Here is a 23,558-nt window from a genome sequence, read left to right on the forward strand (position 1 = left end):
TTAAGAGCAATGGGTTTTAGAGGGATTGGTATGAGGTTTTGATTATGTATGCAACATGACCAAATGTCTCTACATAATCTACCTTGGTTATTATGTAGAGAATGAATTGAAGCAGGGAGAGAGAGATGAGGTAGGAAACTATTAGAGGGTGATGGAGGGTTGGATGAGAAAGGTAAGAATGATGATATATTGTAAAAAGAGTCAGATAAGAACTATTTAGTAGGTAGTATCCATTTTAAAAGAGAGTGACTATGTTCAGTTTAGGTAGAGAGATTAGATGAGGTATACTGTTACGTGTTCTGGAATGAATGGAAAATTTGTGATGCTAACTACAGTTTAACTGAAGGAGAGGTATGGTTGCAGAAAAGGATAGTGGCTATTCTAAGGTTTCTATTAACATGAGATAGGCAAGCTCATGTTTAGATACATAAATGCTGATCCAACATTTCAGTAAGAGAGGAAGAGAAGTTTTTTGTGAAGGTATGTCATTTAATACATATTATTCAACAGTTGACCTCTTTTAACTCCTTACTTTATTGTGCCTCAGTTTCCACGTAGTCAAATGGAGATTGGTATCACTGATTTTCAGAACCTGCAACTTCATTTTTATTGTTTACATAGAATTTTCATGTATGCATTATAGATTTGCTTAGCTGATTTATTGTTTATAAATGAGAGTGTCAAATTATATATAAACTTATAGGCAGAATTTGTACGCTTATGAATTACTAGATACCCAGCAATAACTCTGACCAACTAGTTAGAAACTGTTGAGCTAGGCATCATAGAACACACACACACACGTGCACACACATTCAATATATATGAGCATACTTTTTTTATATTTACATTTCTTGTTTCCTCAGAAAGCCTGTCTATAGTACAAGTATTTCTCATGATCAAAATCTGTTCAGTTCCTGAGTTCAGAAAGTGAAAGTTTAAGATAGTAGGTTTGGATGTGGTAAGTTATCCAAATCCGTTTAGTTTTTTACATTTCAGAGAATGAGTATTGAGAGTCTAGATAGTGAAGAGTTTATCAGAAAATTATAATGTCTGTTCAGTTCCTAACAGCGAGAAGGATACTGGCATTTTCTTCTTCTTCATCTGAGCAAGGTTTGTGGAGGCCTGGGTCTCCCCAGAATCAAGAAGTAATGTGAGACCTAGATCTTAGAGGGCACAGGCATTCTATAAAAATATACTACCTGAATCTAATGGATCTAGGGATTTGGTGTAGCTCTTCCTTTTCCTGCAAACCCCATTAGGAATTATCCTAACTATAGTTACTTTCTTCATACTTATGATAATGAGAGGTGTGCATTGGAGACTGTTGGGTTGTAAGTAATTTTATATTTTGGTTTTTTTTTTTTAAGATTTTATTTATTTCTTTAGAGGGGAAGGGAAGGAGAGAGGGAGAGAAGCATCAATGTATGGTTGCGTTTCGTGTGTCCCCTGCTGGGAACTGGCCTGCAACCCAGGCATGTGCCCTGACTGGGAATCAAACCACGATCGTGTGGTTCACAGGCCCGTGCTCAATCCACTGAGCTACACCAGCCAGGGCAGTAATTTTATCTTGAATACACACATGAGGTACTTTGGATCAGATACAAACTTAACGGAATACCTTACAGTAAGTAATACATGTACTGGCCCTCCCTTACCCTTACCATTAGGGTAACTGGCCATCCCTTACCATTACAATAATAGGCCAGTTGTAGCTACACACTCCAGAGAAAAAATTATTTTTCTTTGTTTATAAAGAGATGGAGGCAGCTATTTCACTTTCTTCCTGAAAAGGCATCTGAAAATGTTAATAAATATTAACCCCAACACTTTGGTAAATAAGTAAAATCTTTCCAGGAGCCAGATAGCTCTCTTGGTTCTTCTAATGACATCTCAAAATTCCTAGGACTCATTCCTGCTTGAAATGTAAATAGGAGATAGAGCTCTCAGTCTTCCCAGCACCTTGGGACTTAAACTAGGAACTCATCTGTGTTATAACTCCTTGGCCTCTTTGTGTATCTACCTGACACTCTTAGGGGAACAAGAAAAATTTAATTACCCTTTAGATTAGAGCAATTAACTAGATAATTGACTACTGATCTAATTCTTAAGGTATATGAATAGCAAAATATTTCTGGGGGAAATGAAAGTAAACATTCCCTAACTTTATATAATACGCATTTCTGAAATACGCATTTCAGAAGGTGAGGACTTTTTTGTAGGAGTACTGAGAAGTCTGGAAAAGTTTTATTTTCCCACAGGAAGATTTATAAAGTAAGTAAAATTATATTGAGCTCTTTTTTGATTGGTGATAAGTTCATTTTAAAGTTGACGTTAATATAAAAAAACCTGTGAGAGCAGTGTCCCTAAATTTGAAATTTTTTCTGCTGTGAACATTCTTCCTAGATACCTTTATCAGTTTAAAAATTGTTTTACAGATTTTATTTTTAGAGAGAGGGGAAGGGAAGGAGAGAGGGAAAGAAACATCAATGTGTGGTTGTCTCCCCTGCGCCCCCTACTGGGGACCTGGCACACAACCCTGGCATGTGCCCTGACTGGGGATCGAACTGACAACCCTCTGGTTCCCAGGCCTCTGCTCAATCCACTGAGCTACACCAGCCAGGGATAAAACTTTTTCTTCATTTTTCAACCATGAGTGGATTTTGAATATTATTTAATGCTCTTTTGTTCCATTTATCAAGATAGTTACATGGTATATTAGGATTTTCCAGATAAACAGAACCAATGGCATGCATATTTATATATAAAATATGACGAATTAGAGAGTGAAGAGTCCCAAAAATTTGCAGTTGGCAAGTTGGAACCCAAAGAGAACTGATGGTATAGTTCCAGTCTGAGTCTGAGTGTCAGAGATCCAGGACAGCTGATGTTTCGGTTTGAGTCCAAAGATGGGAATATAAACTGATACTCTGACTCAAAGGCTGGCAGGAGGAATTTCCCCTTACTACATGAAGGGTCAACCTTTTGTTGTATTCAGACCTTTACTTGATTAGATGAGACTCACCCACATTGGGGAGGGGCAATCTTCTTTACTCATTCTATCCATGTATATGTTACCCTCATCCGAAAACACCTTCATAAACGCCCAGAGTAAAATTTGGCCTCTGACCTGGACACTCTGTGGCCCAGTAAAGTTGACACATAAAATTAACCATCACACATAATATAGAAAAAAGAAAAGGCTAAACATTACTGGGCTCCTAGAGTGGAAAAGAATTTGTGTATGCTACTAAGAAATTTTATTTTAAAGCTCAGAAGAATTCTTTCATTAAGCTATATCCCAAACCCCCAACGCCAATATTCTGTGTTATACTTATCCAGTTATAAAGTTAAAGGAATATAGAAGGACAGGTCCATTTAGTAGGATAAAAACTCAGCATACTTTTTCTCACAGGCTTTCTAAGCTACATAATTCAGAACTCTGATGTGCTAGTTGGCAAATATTTTCTGTGAAGGACCAGATAGTAAATGTTTCAGGCTCTGTGGGCCATAGAATCTTTGTCAAGTCTACCATTATACCGTTACAGTGTGAAAGGAGCTACATATACACATAAGTGAATAGACATGGCTCTATTCCAGTACAACTCTCTTTATAAGAACAGAGGACATACTGGATTGGTCTTCAGGTTGTAATTTGCAGACACATACTAGAAGAAAGGATACCATATGGCTATCTTGATAAATGCAAAAAAGTGGGGGGGCATTAAATAAAAATTAAAACCCACTTATGGTTAAAAAAATGAAGGAAAATTTTTTTAGAATCACTGGGCTGCGTGAGCAAGGCACCACCACTCACATTTCATTGGAGCTGTTTTTCTGGCTTCAGTGGCTGGGGCCAAGGTTGTGAATGCTAATGTGGAGGTCAGGAGATGCATCAGGAAGGAGAACACGATAGAGAGAAAAACAAGATGGGCACAGACACCAAAAAGATGGTCCAGAGACACTGAACACAGAAAAAAGAACCAGCATGGAAACAAAAGAAGAAAAAGGCAGTGTGTGGAGTGATATAAGGCTTCCTGGACTCAAAAGCAGCTGGTCAGGGAAAAAGCAGAAAGACAAGCAAGCTCCCAGGGTTGTGTATTGGGAAACAGGCCAGGATATGAGCACTAACAGGAGCCTCCCCAACTCCTGCAGGCCCTCTGTGGATGCCCAGAAGTGACAGCCATCTCCTCATTAAGTTCATCCTGGCCAAGGACAAATGGATTTCACAGTTTATCAAGGGAGGAAGAGGCATGTCATGAACTCATCAACCGTGAACCCAATTTGGTCCCTGCTTCTCCCCCCTCACCACTCCCCCCTGTTACAGCCCCCTCACTGAGCTGGCTCTTAGGCTCTGCCTGCTGGTATCAGCCAAGTCTGAGAGAGACCATTGCTCTGGACCTTCCCTGCAGGGTGCAGGTGCCAGAACCTCTGTCTTGGCCCTGCCCTGAGACTGTTATCTGGGGCTCCCACTGCAGGGAAGACACAAAACCTTGAGAGACAGAGGATGAAGTAATATAGTCTCCCCTTCTAAATTTTTCTCCCTGCTATTGCTTTCTCTTCCTTCCCCAGCCTCATCTGAGACAATAATAAACACTTCTTATTCTCATTGCCAAGAAAAAGAAAAAATTTTAAATTGGTAAAGGTATCTCTGAAAAACCTACTGCAAACTTTCTACTTAATGGGTAATGTTTAGAAGTAGTCTTTTAAAAATCAAGAAGACAAGAATGCCTACAATCACCAATCAGCATTGTGCTGTAGCTCCTAGATTACACAGTAACACAAGAAAAAGAAATAAAAAGCATGAAGACTAGAGAAGGAAAACCAAAACTGTTGTTTCTAGATAGTGAAATATATGTAGCAATCCCAAAGAAGGTACAAAAATAAATACATCATTCAAATGTCATATATAGATCTGACATAAAATTAATGTATAAATATAAATTACATTTCTACATACACAACAGAATATGTACCGAAATGGAAAATACTGTTTACAATAGCATCAAAAAATATTAGATGCCTGGCGATAGATAAATCTGACAAAAAATAAGACTTGCATCCAGAAAACTATAAAACTCTATTTCAAGAATACCCTAAAGAAGTAAAGAGGTGACCTTGTTCATGGTTATGACAGTATCATAAAGAGGTTAATTCTCATTTGATCAACAGATTTAATATTTACAATTCCAGTTTTTAAAAATCCCAAAAAGGGGTGTGTGTGAGGGGGGAGCATTCTACATGTTTTAATATGTAGTATTTTTATTACTCAGTTATAAATAGTCTTTAGTTTCTACTGTGATTTCTACTTTAATATATGATATACAGGTATGTTTTTACATTTCCAAATTATGAATACTTTTTTTGTTTTCTAATGGTATTGTATTGAGAACAGGTGATGATTATTTGAAATTTATTGAGATTTGATTTAAAACCTACTTTGTGGTCAGTTTTTCCTTATGCGCTCTTTTTATTTGAAAAAAATGCATATTCTTTAATTGTTGGGACCTGGGTACACAATTTTAGGTAGACAGCTATATTCTTTTAGCACTCTGATTACATAATAATTTAGAATCTTCTGACTTATCTTTTTGTTGAGAGATCAGCTCTTAGTGTAGTTATTGTTCCTTTGTAGAACCTCTTTATTTACTGGTAGCTTTTTAAATCTTTGTCTTCTTGGGTATTCTTCAGTTATAATAAATATAACTAGGTGTAGATTTCTTCGTTATTCAGCTTGGTATATATTCTTTCATATCTGTAGACTTTATCTCTTCATTTTTGGAATATTAGACATTATCTCTGATTATTTGTCTTAATTTCTTTAGACTGTTTTTCTAAGACTGAACCATCATCATATGTCAGACCTTTGCAGTCTGTTCTTAAGTCTGTTAACTTTTCCGTCTGCCTGTTTCTTCATGTTGCCTTCTGATTAATTTTATCATAGCTATCTTCAAGTTTAAATTCTGTCTAGCTATGTGTAATTTGCTGTTTAATCCATTCATAGAGTTTCTAATTTCACAGCATATTTTTGATTTCTAAAAGTTATATTTGAGATCTGCTTCATCATTTAACAGATTCTTGTTAGCTCTTTTCAGAAATACTTACTCTCTATTTTGTGCCAGGCACTGTTCTAGGAGGGGGAGGTTATATTCTGATATTTTTTGCTATTGTCTTTATTCAAATAAAATTCACCATTGTAGCCATTTTAAAGTGTACAATTCAGTGATTTTTAGTAGATTCAGTGTTGTATAATCATAGCCGCTACCTAATTCCATAGTATTTTCATTACCCCAGAAAGAAACCTTATACCCATTAAGCATTTACTGTGCATTCTTTTCTTCCTCCAGTCCTGGACAACAATTAATATACTTCTGTCTTTATGGATTTGTCTGTTCTGGACATCTTATATGAGTGGAATCATGCATTGTGTGGCCTTTAGTGCCTGGCTGTTTTCACTTAACATAATACTTTTCAGGGTCATCTATGTTATATAGCATGTATCTTAATTCCTTTTTATGGTCGAGTCATATTTTATAGTATGAATAATGCCACATTTTGTTTGTCCATTCATCACTTGTTTTCATGCTTTGACTGTTACGAACATTGCTGCTCTAAATATTTGTATACCAGTTTTTGTGTTAATGTGTTTTCTGTTATGCTGGTTATTTGATTTATTTAAACATTTCATACCTGTTGTTTTATATATTACATCTGATAATTATCTCCAATTTGAAGCCCTTGAGTGTTTGAATCTGTTCTACTGAATCTCACTGATAGTAGCTTATTTCCTCCTAAGCTTAGTCATTTACAATTGTGAGCTTAACATTAATTACCTATAATGTTATTGAAAAGTCAAAATAATAGCATCAAGTAATAAAAACCCACAGACTGGGTTATAATACTGTTTTCTAAAGAGGAAGGAAACAGTGAGGTATGATAAATAGAGACAGCAGGAGCACAGAGTTCACAGGTGTTTGTTTCCTTTTTCTAGAGGGCTAAAAGTTTCTTTGAGCTAAAAGCCACAACTGTTACTTCTAAGGCCTCTTTCTGCCTGAGTGTTTCTGGGTGTTGATTCCCTTGGATTTGAGGCCCTTTCGAGGATAGTGGTCTTTATAAAGGCCACTTAGCCAGTGGAATTTTAAAAACCTGATATTTGGAGTTGGTTGAAAGTTAAAAGAATCGAATTGTTTTCCCTCAATGACCACAAAAGATGAAAATTTTATTTGTGGTTTTCAACTTCCTATTTTGACAACCAGGAGTTGGGCAAAATGTTGGGGATATGATATACAAAACATTTTAGATTAAAGTGTTGGAGTCTGAAACAAAAATTGTCAGACACATTATCCACATTTTTAGTGCTCAGTATTTTTATTAAATGTAAATTGGTAGCATAGTCACTTACTGACTTTTAAATGATGGGTTCTTACACAATCTTTGTTTATTGTAATTACTTGATAGGAATTTGTAGCGTAGGTTTTCTTTGACAAACCAAGTAACCTCTTGTGTTCCACTGCCATGCTCAGTTTTTCCTTTATTTACCCTTGCATTAATCAGAAGAAATGCTATGAAGTATTATAGTAGCGGCCCCTGAACTGAGTTTGCATTCTTTTTACATTCATTTCTTCCCCCTCCTCATATTGCTGTCAAGACTTTTTTTGGTTTTGTTTTTAGGGAAACATTCTAGTTCAAAAGGGTATACTTTCCAGCATATTCCTATCTAACCTGCTATTCTTGCCTTTTAATAATTGAGCCCAGGATCTTTTTTTTGTGGACTTGTTTTTTGCAGTTGTTCTAGTCCTCACCCTTTTGCCAATCATAAGTACTCTGATAGATGCAAACTAACTATCATATTATAACTCTGCCTTTGTTCATAATGTTGCCTCTATTGAAACATCCTTCCTGAAACCTCAGGCTCTTGGCACTGTACCCATCCTTCAAAACTGACCTCTAGTACACTTTCAGTATCTTTTCTGATCATAAACCAACTGTATTTTTCCCTTTCATATTGCTTTGTAAATTTTTTTAGAATTTATTTGTCTTAATTTTATTATTGATATTTTTCCTGTGTGTGTTACTCTGTCTACCCAATTATAAACTATTTGCAATCAAGTATCTTGTGTTGCTTATCTTTGAAATTATCTCTGGCAAGGCAAATGGCATCAGGTGTGAAAGATGTTCACTAAATATGTGAAGAATTAGATCACAGCAACACATTTTGTTTGAGATTAGCCTGAATTCTTCAGCAGCATTTGTGCCATACTTGTTTTATATTTCAAACATCCAGCACAGTGCCTTTGCAATTAACGTATCTTTTGAATTGCTGAGGAAAATATTTAAGTTTGGTCCTTGTATTTTAGCTTCAAGGGAAAAATCAACAAGTTGGCTACACATTAATTAAATAAGGGGAATTTTCTCACTTAAGTTATGAAAACTAAGGAAATTTTTATTTGATTAGAATTCTGTTAATCAGCATAGTTGTAAAAGAGTTTTTTTTAACAATTAAGTAGCAGTATTTTTCCTAAAGATGATCAGGAACTGTTTGTTATCATTATAATTAGCAGAAACTACTGTGTCTGCCTTATGGTTAGTAATAATAAAACATTAAACTTCTTCCCCAAAATGCAGGTTCTTGTTAAACCTTTGGGAGACCGAGGATACCTTTTTCTTCTCTCTCCTTATCAAATGGTTTCTCCATATGGTAGGTAATCTCTTTAATTTTTTAAATTCTTTTTTAACATTTTAGTTAAAATAGATTGTTAATACATTTGGCTTCTGTTTTTTTTAGAACATCAGACTACCAAGTCTCGAGTTCTACATGCTTTATTTCTATTTCAAGAACCTAGAGGCATAGTTACTTGTAAGTTCTTTGACTGTTTAAATCTAATGTTATAGATACCTACATTGAAAATTGCCAGATAATTCCCTAAGTGTTTTGTCTTACTTAGAGTCCCATCATGTTTTAGGAAATACAAGTGGTAATAAGAGCTATTAGTAATATAAAACATAAATTATATAACTTGGTTTACTTTTCTTATAATGGAAAATTATTTGTTTTACTAAATAAATGTTGATTGTAATTGTTATAACACAGTAGCTTATGTTTTTTAAGGGTTTTATAAAATATGGTGTGATTATTTTTTAGTTTAGTTCATTTTTTGCATTCAGATTTTAGCAACTATAAATTTAGCAACATCACATACTGGGTTAAATATTAGGCCATTCAAAATTTCTTGTAACATTACCCTGATGTTGGAGAAAATTTGCTTTTCACTATTTCTAAGAACTAATTTTAGTGCTGTGTTAAGGTAAAGTTCCTACTAATGGGTTTCTAAGAATGAGATTCTCAATTGTAGCAGTTTTGCCTATATGTCTCCTTATGGAGATAAAGATTTCATGTGAAATGAAGTTATAACAGGAAGGAATGCCATTGCTATCCTTTGTAGGTCTGTCTTGCTAGGAGCCTCAGATCTTGCCCTGCTTCTTTATTTATCCTTATATTTTACTTGCTATGTGTTGTGAAAGGCTTAGCAACAATAGGAAATGAACTCTTTAATGAGCGGGTGTTTTTCCATTTAAAAATATGTTCTATAATTTCTTTTGTTTTAGTTTCTCATTGGCTCGTTTTAGTTTGCTGTACTTAAAAACACGTGATTCATATATTTGTATGTACATATATGTATTTGGGCACACATTAGTTTGGTTCACCATTAATGTATGTTACATTTATTTGACAGTATGTTGATCCATATTTGATCAGTTTCTTGATTACTAACATGGCTTCCTTTTTTATTTGTTTACAGCACAAAAAGGTTCAACCAATGTAGCACCACAGGAGAGACATGAGAGCATGCCAGATGTATTAAAAATAACTCAATTTTTACAGTTTGCTTTGATTCGGTGTCGAAAGGAATTCAAAAATATAAATACTATAAATTTTCATTCTGGTGTTGAAAAGTATGTAACTGAATTTTTTAAGCGAGGTTTTGGTTCAGGTAAACGAGAATTCATTATGTTTCCATATGATTCACGATTAGATGATAAAAAATTCTTATACCCAGCTCCAAAAAATAAATCCCATATTGATGATTGTTTGCATACCTATATTTTTCGGCCTGAAATGTATCAGTTACCTATTTGTAAGTTAAAAGAGTTGTTTGATGACAATAGAAAACTTCAACAGTTCAGTCAACTTTCAGATTATGAAGGCCATGAAGAAATGAATGGTACAAAAAAGAAATTTGGAAAACGAAGTAACTCAAGGGGTGAGACTATTAGACCTGGAAAGCAGAAGTCATCTCACTCTTTGGATTATGATAAGGATAGAGTCAAAGAATTGATTGATTTGATTCAGTGTAGGAAAAAAAATGTGGGTGGGGACTCAGACACAGAAGATATAAGAAGCAAAACTGTCTTGAAGAGGAAGCTTGAGGATCTACCTGAAAATATGAGAAAGCTCGCCAAAACCAGTAATTTATCTGAAAATTGCCATCTGTATGAAGGTAAAAATATCAGATTGCTCTTATATAGTACAAAAATAATAACCAAAAATATAGTAAAGTCGTTCTGTCCTTTCTTCTAGTGTGGAGGTCTATAAATTACAACCTGAAAAACCAATCCAACCTGTTGTGTTTTGTAGAGAAAGTTGTACTGGAACACAGCTATATTTGTTCATTTATGTGTATGTGTAGCTTCTTTCACACTATAATGGCAGAGTTGGGACAGAGACTCCGTGGCCCACAGAGCCTAAAATATTTACTGTCTGGTCCTTCACAGATGATATCTGCCAGTTTCTGCCTAGCACATCAGAGTTCTGAATTGTGTAACTTAGGAAAACAGAAAAAGTATGCTCAGGTTTTATCCTACTAATTGGATCGTCTGTCCTTTTGTATTCCTTTAATTTTATAATTGGGAAAGTACAGCATAGAATATTGTGGTTGGGAGTGGCAAGTTGCTTAATGAAAGAAGTCTGAGCTTTAAAATCAAATTTCTTAGAAGCATACACATATTCTTTTCCACCTTAGGAGTCCAGCAGTATGTTGCCTTTTTCTTTTTTGTAGTTTTTGTTGCTTTTCTTGTTCTAGTTGACATAAAAAGAAATGGGAGGCCTTTCTCTTAAGTCTGTGTTTAAATATTACAAGTAATTAAAACATTTTTTCATGTAGATTTTTAATATCTTAACATGCTAGTCTATAGTAATGGAATATGTTTCTTTACATTCAAGGAACTTTGATGTCATGATCTACATTTTGTGATGCTGCTGCTGTTCTTATTAATTAGGCAGATCTTAAATAACGTGGCTAGTGGCTACCATATTGGATAATGCAGAAAGTTTAAATTACTTAAAATGAAATAATAATTCATTTTCTGTGTTATACCAGGTACACTACTGTATTGAACAGCACAAATAGAGAACATTTGCATCATTGCAGAAAGTTTTATTTGACAGTGCTGTTTTCAGCACCTTCCAGGGTCTTGTAAAGACCCTTCTTTTCAATGTTTTCATCTTTGCCTATGTTCTAATCACCTGGATGGCTTTCCTGGCTTCTGTCACTCACTTCAGTACATGTTCTTCTAGATATTGCTTTGCTACTTTTCTGTAAATCTCAGCTTCTGTATTCAAAGGCTTTGTTATAGACCGGCAACAGCTATGTTTCCCATCTTCCTCCACATGCTCTTCATTTAAAGCTCATGTTTCTCACAATATGTTGTGATTAGCCCTTCTCTTTGTTTTTTATTGAAGCATCTTTAATTTCTCTGAAGTCTCATATCATAGCAGTTACATTCCCCTAGAACATATTTCTGGTGGTTTTCCTTGATGGTTTTTATCTGCTTTATTAGGCTGGATTTTTGCTGTGTGCTGTACCTGTTGATTCTGACCCATACTGTCTTGTCTTACACTGTTCACGTGTCTCTTGCGAATTAAGTACTTACTATGTGCTAGGTGCTGCTTTACGTATATGGACTCATTTAGTTCTTGAATGCTAGACATTATCCTTATTTTACAGATGAGAAAATCATCTCAGAAGTTAAATAACTTTATGTAAAGTTATGTAGTTCACTAATCCATGATTGAACTCAGTTCTAACTGACTTTAGAAAGCATTATTCCTAAACCTGACTGTATTTCCTACCACTGAGCACATAATAGGCAAGGTAATTAAGTTTTGATGCTGTTTTAGCTAATAATACACTGATTTTGTACATATGAAAAAACATTCATGGGTGAAAATTCAGGCTTTATTAGTAATTAAAATGATGGGGAAGCCATGCTAATTACTATAATAGACTAAAGGAGAAATGGAACAGGGAAGAGGGGTCATGTTGATGCATTAAACTAGAATTAGTGATCAACAGACTTATATTTCCAGATGTTCTTCACTTGTTTCTTTGTAGTATTTTGCACACTTTATTTTTGATTTCTAAAAGTAGAGATTTAAAGGTTGTACTCGAACTTCTAAAATACCTTGATCATGATTTGGTGATGAACCCACTCATTTTGTAAGAGATATCCTCCTATTCTCCCTACCGTCTTTAACATCAACTTTTTTTTGAGCTATGATTTATATACAATGTACCCATTGCACAGTTTGATGAATTTTGATAGCTATATTACCACCACTCCACTATATAGGACATTTTTATTATGCCCAAAAGTTGCCTTGTTCTCCTTTGTAACTGAATCTTACCCTACTACTGATCTTTTTTCTGTCTCTGTTGATTAGTTTTGCTTGCTATGTAAGTATGTGTGACTAGAATTATACAGTAGTATTCTGTTCTTTGATGTTTTGTTTTATTTTTACTGTGGTACATTATACCCTACCTAAATTATAAATCCTGACATCTACCTAGGTTTTACCTTCCTTCAGCATTAAAACCACATGACTTTCTGAATGTCTGCCCTCTTCACAAGTTTATAAAAGTATTACTGTACAGATTACCCAGATTTATATGTGCTTTGAGTCATGTCTTAGTAAATGTTTTCTCTTACAGTGCTTTCTGTTTTTAGTGCAAGGTTAGTGTAGATTATTTTGGGATATTTTGGTGTCTTTAAAATCCAAGCTTTGTTACGAATTTAAGTAATCTAGTCAGTTGAGATAAGGCTTAGACAATAAGAATGTCAGACACTATCTGAAGGACAAAATAATAGCTAGAAAGGTGATAGAACTCTTTAAGTCATGAGTTCTCTGTAGTAGATTTTAATGTAATCTGCATATCTTGCAAAACAGCAACAGCTATTTTACCTGTGGTCAAGCGTTTGGTTGACTTCAGAATTTTGGTGATAGATTTCAAAGTGACTATAGTATGGTTATTAATATCCATGTTACCAACTTGATGTTTGAGCTTGTTTCTCTATTAATAGTTTTAAAATTATATAAATAAATTTTCATTTAATGGGGATGTTGACTTATGTGCAAAAGTTTAGGAGCAGTTACATTTGTAAAGTAATGGAAGGATATACATATAAAACCTAAGCCAGTGTTTTGATGTATGTCTTATAAAAAATAGATTTTTTAAAGATTTTATTTATTTATTTTTGAGAGATGGGGAAGGGAGGGAGAAAGAGAAGGAGTGAAACATCAATGTGTGGTTGTCTCTAGCACACCCCATACTGGGGATATAGCCTGCAACCCAGGTGTGCACCCTGACTAGGAATCAAACTAGCGATGCTTTGGTTCACAGGCCTGCGCTCTGTCCACTGAGCTATACCAGCCAGGGCCATAATAAATTACTTTTACTTTTTATTATATTTTGTATTAATTTCTACCTGAGGACATGCTTGTTTATTTTAGAGAGAGGGGATGGGAGGGGGGGAGAGAGACAGAAACATCTATGTGATAGAGAAACATCAATTGGTTGCCTCTCATACCCACCCAGACTGGGGACTGAACCTGCAACTTAAGTGTGTGCCCTGACTGGAGGTTGAACTCTCCACTCTGGTTTATGGTATGATGCTCCAACCAACTGAGCCATGGTTTATGGTATGATGCTCCAGCCAACTGAGCCACCCTGGCCAGGTCATGATAATGAATGCGTTTTCTCAAACATTTTTAGTTATGTTTGAATTAAAAATTTTTATACTAGCCTTCCAAACTCTACTTTAAGAGATGACTTTTTTTCCTCTTTTCCCTTCAGAATCTTCACAGCCTGTTGGCTCACTTGGGCATGATGCTGACTTGAGACAGCAGCAGCAGGATACCTCTAGCTCTGGCGTTTCTGACATCCATAGGCTGTTTAATTGGCTATCAGAAACACTAGCAAATGCACGCCATTCTGATGCATCCCTGACAGACACAGTCAACAAAGCCTTAGGATTGAACACTGATGGTGCCTATGAAGAGCTGAGGCAAAAGCATGATGAATATGACTTGAATTCTACCCCAGATAAGAGAGAATATGAGCAACCTACTTGCACAAAAATTGAAAATGCACACTTTAAGAGTACTCAGAGCCCATTGTCAGAAGCTGATAAGTCTGTAAAGTATCATGTTGCTGTTTCTACCAGTGAAGTAGGCACTGACCATAAATTACATTTGAAAGAAGTAAGCATATATCTTTTGATTATATTATTTGCTTTTGTGAATGTGTGTGAAAGAGAAGGTGTGCTTCAGTGACTATTTTTCTCCCTTTTAAAACGAAATAAAATACACATTTCAATAAAAATGTCTGCCCAGGACAGTATTTCTAAGTTACTCCTTTTTACAAGGAAATAAGTTCAGAGTAGTTGTTTTTCTTTTTGTTTGTAGGTTTACATATAGTGTAAGCTTTACCTGTTGTGATAAAGTTAAGGCTAGATGATCTGTTTTTCAGAAATGGCTTACTGGGAGTTAATTCCATAGCATTTCATAATAAAGTTGAATTCTCAAAACATTGGCTTTCTGTTGGAAGTACCATAACCTATAGGTAAAGCAGATGAAGTCAGTGTACTAGTTTTACAAACAAGGTTAGGTACTTTGTATTTTTCAAATAGGAATGGAAAATGAGTGGCTTTTAGGATTACCACTGAAGTGACAGTCTTGCTTGACAGGGCATCCAGTTTCTTTATGTGTTTAGAGTACTGATGTCTATCTGAGAAGCAACATTATCTTCCCCCAAGAAGTGGGTGCATCACTTGGGGGGAACAATACCAGGAGGGCACCATATTCCTAAGGCTTATTTCTAATTTACTCTTTTATTTTCTTCTCCCTGCCTTTGAATAAAAGTTACACGCATGTCTCCAGGCTTTGTCTGGATAGTTTTCAGATATTTTAGGGGGAGGATGATGGCATAGGCTCACTTAGGGAAGTGTGTAAAGTAGGCACTGAGGAAACTAACCTATATTGTTAACATTACCTAACATATTCAGTACCCTAAATTGAGTCGATGGGGGCATAGGCCAAACCCAGCCCCTGCCTATGTTTGTAACTAAAGTTTTTTCGGAACACAGCTGTTGCCCATTTGTTTTGAGCATTGCCTATGGCTGCTTTTGCACTACAGTGGCAGAGCTGAGTATCTGAGTATATGGCCTGCAAAGCCTAAAATACTTGGAGCTTTACAAGAAAAGTTTGCCAACCTCTGCTCTAAAATCAGCATCAAATTATGTTTTGAAGACAAATATGTTTTAATTTGAAGCTAGAGTATTATCACTTTACCATGGTGATTTGACTAATTTTCTATGTTTTTGCTGTGAAAAAAATAGTTGTTTATTTTTGACATTGAAATTAATTGAAAAGAAAGCTATTGAATATGCCCTCTAATTTTTAGGATCCAAATTTAATTAGCATGAATAATTTTGAAGAATGCAGTTTGTGTCCCACTATTCCCATTGAACATGGATTCCATAAACAATCTAAGTCAAATGATGTTGAAGAGACTGAAATACATTGGAAACTGATTCCAATTACAGGTAAGAACAAGTGTACTTGGAATAAGGTTTGCTTGGTTTTATTTAGGGAACAGTTGCTTCACTAGGTGCTTCATTTTACTTGGCTCTGACATGTTCAGTGTCTTATTTTGAGCAATATAATGTTCATCATAGGGTGTTGCTGTTCTTGGTCAGCATCAACAAATATCTGCAAAAAAACCCTATTAAAAGTAGGGATTTTAAACATAGTTATTCACCGTATGGAGTTTAGCATACAGACTTCCTAATGAAAATTGTTGGCAGAAATAGTTTCTAATGAAGTGAGATAGCTACAGAGATGAAATGATGATCTTGGATAGCCTATAAATGCCATCTGCTTAAATTATAAGCTTCTCTATAGCTGTCATCTAAGAAGTGGTCATTTTGAGGTTCATCTATTTGAAAGAAATTTGATTTCTTAATATTGGATAGAGAAATTAGATCATTTTGAGGATGTCCTGAAATGGTCAAATGCAAATATCCTAGAAAGCTTATTGAACCGTGGGATAAGAATAGTTTAGCAAATGTTGAAAGATCATTTTGAAATAATTCTGATTTTTCTGTGCAGACACATACATAAACACACACCAGTACCTTTACATACCCTTAATGTTCTAAGTTCTTATTCATCTTTTGTTAGCTAAGCATTTTTGGAAATATTTCCAGGGCACATCTTTTTCATTCCTACACCTTTATTTAACCTTTAAAAAGAAAAGAAAAACAGATTTTTCTTAAAAATAATAGACTGACTTGTGACCTAGAAGCTACTGAAACCTCCAAGGACTCTGAGAAGATTTGATAAAACGTTGATGAATTTCCAGGGACTTTAGCATAATTCTATACTTAGTACCTTACCAGAGAGGGCAAGAGGCCTAAATGCTACAGTACAGAGGCAACTGGTTCTCACTTAGAAGCTGGAGGTGTCACCTTGAGTGGGAGAAAAAACATAAGGAAATAATTGGTACACGATGATTATCCTAACCATTCCTCATTTGAACACATTTACAGTTGATGTTCAGAGCCATTTGAAGGCACATCATCTGGGTGTTTGATATTTTGCCATCACCTGAATAAAAAGGGAAGCAACTTCCCATTCCTGAGTGACCCCTCAGGATTATTTTAGGCAAAAGAAGGTATTCTGGGGTTGGCTAGCATTTTGGGTTGTCTCAAAGGCACTAATGTGCATCACCAATACTTGAAGAGAGTATATAAATCTAATGGGTGCTTTCTGTTAGGAGGGAATGCAAGAAGCCCAGAAGACCAGCTAAGGAAACATGGTGAGAAACAAACAGCAGGTGAGAAGGCCGCTTTGCTTCTCTTCCCACTGTGCCCATATTCAGAATTGCTACTTGGTGTTTCCAGCCTTTCATCAATAGGGTGTCAGTTTAAGTTTTGTTAATTACAGAGAATTTGGAGCATATCATATTTGTATTATATTATTGACTTGAGCCAGAATTCTTATATTAAGAATGTGTTCAAAGAAGCCACTAGATATTGATAGAGATCACATTTTCTTCACTGTATATCTGATGATGACTTGGGGAGACGAGAGTGTTTTCTTAATTCATTTCTGTAGGATATTCTATGAGCAGTCTTCAAATTTCTCTTAAACTTATATTAATGGCATCTCTGTTAAGTATCTGTTTAAATATTTTGTTTATTTTTGAATTGGATTTATTGATCTGTGAAAAATCTTTATATTCTGGATACAAGTCATTGTGAAATATATGTATTGTGAATATTTTCTCCCAGTCTGTAACTTGCCTTTTATTTTCTAAACAATGTCCTTCAAAATAGCTCGATTTTAGTAAAGTCCAGTTAATCTTTAAAAATTATTTACTCTTAAACACTTGGAGGTGAGGCCATATATCTTTTAGGTACATTATTCTTAATCTTGGATATTTTTATCCAATTCTTCTAACAAAGATTAGGAAACTTTTGAATTCCAGAAGCAATTATAGATAGTAATGATTAGCTAGTTGCAGTGTGTGCCTAATGTCTAAGTCTTTTGTCTGAGCTCAGTCAGTTCAATATTCCTGCATGATCATAGGCATTTTTTTCTTGCCTAGTTTGGTGGTGAGTCTTTTTTATTTGTTTCCATTTTGTTGATTTTACTCTTAAGAAATCTTAAATGGTGTTACTTTTTAAAAATTTTTGTTCTTTTTTTATTTAATTATTTTTCAAGTACAGTTTTCTGTCTATTTCTCCTATCCCAGCCCACCCCGCCCCGTGCTCCCCACCTCCCTCCCATTTCCACCCCCCTTAGTTATTGTCCCTGTGTCCTTTATACTTGTTCCTCTAAATCCCTCCCTTTTTTTCCCCCTAAATTCCCTCCCCTCCCCTCTGGTTGATTCTCCCTATTCTCTATTTCAGTGTCTTTGTTTTTATTTTGCTTGCTTGCTTGTTTTGTTGTTAGCTTCCTGTTATTTATTTATTTATTTTTAAATTTTTAGTTTGAAAGGAAAGTTAAATGGCTTTTGAATTTTAGTAGGTCTTTATGGTTATTCGGGGGGGGGGTTGGAAATTCAAAAGACAAAGATTTCCAGGTTTTTTGTTTTTTTTGGAAATTCAAAAGACTTAAAGATTTACTCAAAGAAAGCTATTATATCTCCTAGGAAAACATGACAACAAATATATGACAAGGAAAAGTGCATAAATTTTAGTATACAGCTCAATGAATTTTTACATAATGGTTGCAATTATATGACATTACCCAGATCAACACATAGAACATTTCTAGCACGCAAGATTTTCTTCTGCATTTTCGTAGTTGGTGCTGTCTCTGCTCCTCATAGTAACCACTAAATCTCACTTCTCTCACCATACATTAGTTTTACCTGTCCTGGAATTTAAGATAAATTGAACCTAACATGTCCTCTTGTTTTTGGATCTTCATGTTATGTCTGGGATTCGCCTGTGTTTTGCGTCAGTAAATTCTTTCTCATTAGGAAAAATCAGTAATTCTTTCTCATTAGGAGGAGCAGGTATCTTATTTATGCTTCAGAATGCTCCCTCAGCATTAGCATACTATCTTAATATTTTGTGACTGAAAGCATAAATATCTGAGTGATGCTGCTTTGAGTGAACTCACTGCTACCTTTTCACTTAAAAGTCAAAGTACTGCAATGCTTGAATGGTAGTAGAAAAATGCATTATTATGGATATTGACATGGGTTCCTTTAAGTCATTTATTGATGAAAACATTTTTAAAATAAAGTGAGTATTTAAATTATGTGGAAGGAATTTGTACAAAATAAAATTAGGTGATCATTTGCACTTTTAAAATGGATTTAGTTTGGGTTTTTTAGTATATGGAATTCCCCAAGTGGATTTAGATTTAAGTTATATTTCATCTTTTAAAAACTCCCTTTATCCATAGCTCTTCAGAAATAAGTTTATTGGTATCAACTATAGGTATAAATTTTGGGAGCAAGTATTTCATTTAAAATAATAAATGACTCAGAAGTTTTTAAATTACAGGTGGTCTTCCTCAACCCATTTGTTCTTTAAGATAAATTTTTTTTTTACTTAAATCAGACATGGTACATAATTCAAGAAGTACAAAAATACCTCAAAAAGTAAGTCTTCTACTCCTAGCCCAAATATTTTATATATGCTAAATTCTATATTGAAATTTAAGAAGGATATTCAGTATTCCTGAGTTATTTTATAGAACTTGATTTTCTGATTTATCAGTTCATACCATTGTAATTCTTACCATGGTATTGGCTATTTTGCTCCCCTTCTACCTACAGACCTGCTGTGGTCTTCTAACCCTTCTGACTAGTGCCTTTGCAGTAGTTAATTGTTACAGTAGTTCATAGTAACCACTGGGGTTGGTAGAGAAATGTTATAAGCTGACTGCTGCTGAGGCTGTTTAAACCTTTAGAAATGTGTGAATGTGAGGAAAATCAAAACTGAATTTTGTGTGAAGAGGGCATGCTGCTACACCTGGGTGAATAGAGAATTCACTATATCTTTAAAGTACTATAGTTTTGAAAACTAGTACCTGGACTTTCTGATTTAAAGGTATTATTTCATATACTAGAATAGCAGTTTGTTATGGAATGTTGGCTAAGAGTTTAGAAAAATTAGTCGCTTTTTTAAAGGATAAACTTGTATATATCAATCTTAGGCAAAGATCACAAATTTTTTCTTCTCCCAAAATATTAAATGGTTGTTAAAACACATTTCCCCCTTGTTTTATAAAAAAGGTTTAGGGTGCCTGTTTTGAAATGTAATTTCAAAAATACATTGTTTGAATTTAGCATTTGTGGGTGGGGAGGGAATATGATCTTATGGGTTGAGTTAGTTGTCAGTAGTCAAAAGTTAAATAGTTCTGTTAGCATCAGCTAGCTGAATCACCTCTTTATCTCAAATGGGTTATTAGCTATTGTGCTTTCTTTTGGAATTATTTTGAAACAAAATAAAAATACCTAGGAAAGCCCTATTAAAAATGTTACTCTTATTGCAGCTTTGAAATATGTTCTCTTCCTATATTATTGAGCTTTTTTCCCTGATAAATAGAAATCCCTAACATTTGTAGAAAATGCACTAAGTAACTTTATAAAACCAAAAACAGATAAAATTATCCTTACATTATTAATGTAACTCTTGGCAGTTAGTTATTCCCACATTGTTTCAGTTTGGAATAGTTTCGATTGCCTTACACTTATATTTTCATGTTAAAACTGTATCACTAGAGTAGATATTACTTGGCAAAGAATATAGGGGTTAAGCAAACTGTTGCAGCTGACCATTCTGATTAAAACATGTCTATAAGTCAGACAGAGGGTAGGGGAGCAGAAATAAGCAAAGGACTTAATTTGTATTGATGCGAAATTGGCCCTGTTCAGACTATTAATTGAGATTTTATTCTATTTAGCATAATTAGTTGTAAATACATACTTGACCTGACAATTTTTTTCTCATTTATGTTTGTTTTTGTTTCAAATTTTATGCTTTTAATTGCTCTTATAATAATAAACTCTTCCTATATAGGTATGAAATCACCAGAAGAACAACTGGTGTATCCGCCACTGCACGAGGCCTTTCCTAACGACCCCCGGGTAATAAGTAGACAGAGAAGTTCTGATTACCAGTTTCCATCCTCTCCATTTACAGACACACTAAAGGGCACCACTGAGGATGTCGTGTTGACAGGTCAGGTGGTGAAGGTGGAGGAGCAGTGTGTGCCAGCAGCAGAGCCGCCTGCAGTGAGTGAAACCACAGAGAGGACAGTGTTAGGAGAATACAATCTCTTTTCTAGGAAGATAGAAGAGATTTTGAAGCAAAAGAATGTTTCATATGTCAGTAGAATTTCCACACCTATATTTTCAACACAAAAGAAAATGAAACGACTTTCTGAGTTCATATGTTCTAAGACTCCTAAAGCTAGTGTACAGGAGTTTGTAGATGGCTTGCATGAGAAACTAAGTACTATTATTATCAAAGCATCAACAAAGGGTGGGAATTTGCCACCAGTTGGTCTTAATGGTTCTGATACTAAGATAGCATTGAATCCTCTAGGAAGACATGTCATACCAGTTTCCTCAAGTGACTTTAACAATAAATACCTTCTTGAACCACTTTGTGGTGATACTTTGAAAGACATCAACTCTAATGATCAGCATTCTTCAACTTTGGGTTTAACTGAAGTAGAAGTGATTCAGCCACACCATGCTGTGGAGCTAATGGTGACTTCTGATCATACTGTACCTGATGATACTGCTCAGGAACCAGAAGAAAAAGAAGCAGCAAAATCACCCAGTGATGTAAACATTTCTGCCCAACCAGCTCTTTCAAATTTTATAAGCAAGTTAGAACCTGAAGTATTTAACAGTTTAGTTAAAATCATGAAAGATGTCCAGAAAAATACTGTGAAATTTTATATTCATGAAGAAGAAGAGAGCGTGCTCTGTAAAGAAATAAAGGTAACTAAATAAAAAAGTAATAGTCATGCTGTATTAACTTGTCAATTGAATCTCACCTCTATAAAAAGGAATATTTAACATTTTCATCATTTAATGCAGAGTAGAATAAAAGACTAAGTTCAACTAAGTCAAAACTATGATGCAAGTATCTTAGAATTTAGAATCTTGTTTAATAGAGTTATTTTAAAGACCATTGCTACATATTGCAAATACCTTTAAACTGTTGACTCAGAGATTTTAAATGTTTCGTATTTGGGTTTTTAATGAAGGGAAGGGAAAATACAGAGAGATGAAGGAAGTTGTCAGTGTTTACCTCATGGGGTTTATCAATCAACTAGAAAAATGAAACTTGTTTTTTCTTGATACCTGGTCATATCAGGTTCCTCCCCAAACTGGAATTATTTTCTGGAGGGCAAGCCCCTTGTACAGGCTTCCCAAGCTAGGTGAATGTTTGAGGAATCCATCCGTATTAGTGTATCAGCGGGCATTGTTGTGAGAGGTTGTGTTCTGCTTTAGTGAATTATTTTTGAAGACTCTTAATGCTTTTGCCCATTTCATGGCAGATGATTTACAGGCATACCTGCCCACACCATGCTGAGTGTTCAGCAGTTTTTTGACAAAAAAACGGCATGACCCCCATGCTCCACCCTCCCTATTCACGTGCTGTCACCCTGAGTGAGTTTTTTTTGTTTGCCTCGATGAAAAAAGTCATCAAAGGGAAATGTTTTGCTGATGTGGAAGAGGTGAAACAAAAAGTGGCAGGAGAACTAAAAAGCATCGAGGTTGACAGTTTTAAGAACTTGTTTTGAATGGTAGAAAAAACATCTTGATATGTATATTGCATCAAATGGAGAATACTTTGAAGGTGACTGAAGTTTAGACATGTAAGGGTTTATTTGTAAGAGTAAATACACAATTTTTTATAAATAAATTGTTTTGTTTGGGGTGCTCCCTTGTATTGATCAAAAAATACTATGATCCTGAAAAGACTTCCCAATCCTGAAAGATTTTCCACTGCAAGGAATATATTTTTTTCCTACTGAAGCTATAGATGAACATTTCCTGGTTCTAAAAGATTCATGTATATAGTGTTAGATATCTACAACATTTGTATATACAGGGTTAGATGCCTATAACATTTGTAATAATAGGTATATAAATTATAATACTATATCCAGTTATATGGTTTTAATATTAACCAATTAGTATTCACTGAACTACTAGATTTTATTTCATAAGGGAATACCTTAGACTTTAGAATAAATGCTCAATCCCATTTCTGGGATTTACTTACCATGATGAGGTTCTGATTGTTTTGTAAGTGGAAGCATAAGAAACCATAAAAAACCGGTTTATATTCCCAGAGTGGCCCAGAAACTCCATGTTACTGATATGTCTTGAGCCTTTGTCAATTTGGGGATTTCATATTGATGTCAGCATATTTCATGTGGTGTACCCATGAGAACAGAAGAGCATGGAAATGAAGGAGGCAGAATGTTCAGTCTGTCTTTCAATTCCTTGTGGTTTCTCGGGTAGAGTGAAACCAGACATACTAGGAATTCCTTGGTTACCTTTTGCCTTGTATGATTGAATGTAGATTTCTCTATTTTTCCACCCCCAGCAACATGTGCTCAGGCATGGCATTCTTTGGGGCATAGCTGTATGTTGGGGTGGGGCTAGATGAGAAAATAGGATGGGCACAGGTCCCAGTATGCTCAGCATTCATTACTCCTCTTCCACCACATT

General features: G+C 35.0%; 2 protein-coding genes across 7 annotated transcripts in view; one reads left to right on the forward strand and one right to left on the reverse strand.

The window, feature by feature from the left end:
• The window catches only part of TASOR (transcription activation suppressor), a 50,622-nt gene that overhangs the window by 19,860 nt on the left and 7,204 nt on the right, over nt 1-23,558 (forward strand). For 3 of the 6 annotated variants that reach the window (XM_037132098.2, XM_037132100.2, XM_053669334.1), the window contains 7 exons: nt 8,626-8,698; nt 8,786-8,857; nt 9,801-10,499; nt 14,133-14,539; nt 15,741-15,882; nt 17,115-17,174; nt 20,881-21,812. In XM_037132098.2, the coding sequence (XP_036987993.2) occupies nt 8,626-8,698; nt 8,786-8,857; nt 9,801-10,499; nt 14,133-14,539; nt 15,741-15,882; nt 17,115-17,174; nt 20,881-21,812 (2,385 nt within the window). The remainder of the gene's footprint in view (nt 1-8,625; nt 8,699-8,785; nt 8,858-9,800; nt 10,500-14,132; nt 14,540-15,740; nt 15,883-17,114; nt 17,175-20,880; nt 21,813-23,558) is intronic. The other 3 variants (XM_037132099.2, XM_037132102.2, XM_037132101.2) reach the window with 2 other exon arrangements.
• Nucleotides 1-23,558, reverse strand: part of CCDC66 (coiled-coil domain containing 66) — a 119,988-nt gene that overhangs the window by 18,947 nt on the left and 77,483 nt on the right. The gene's annotated exons all lie outside the window — the stretch shown is intronic.

This window comes from Artibeus jamaicensis, unplaced genomic scaffold (assembly GCF_021234435.1).
Source record: "Artibeus jamaicensis isolate MK-2021 breed Jamaican fruit bat unplaced genomic scaffold, CSHL_Jam_final contig_519, whole genome shotgun sequence".
Lineage (NCBI taxonomy): Eukaryota > Metazoa > Chordata > Mammalia > Chiroptera > Phyllostomidae > Artibeus > Artibeus jamaicensis.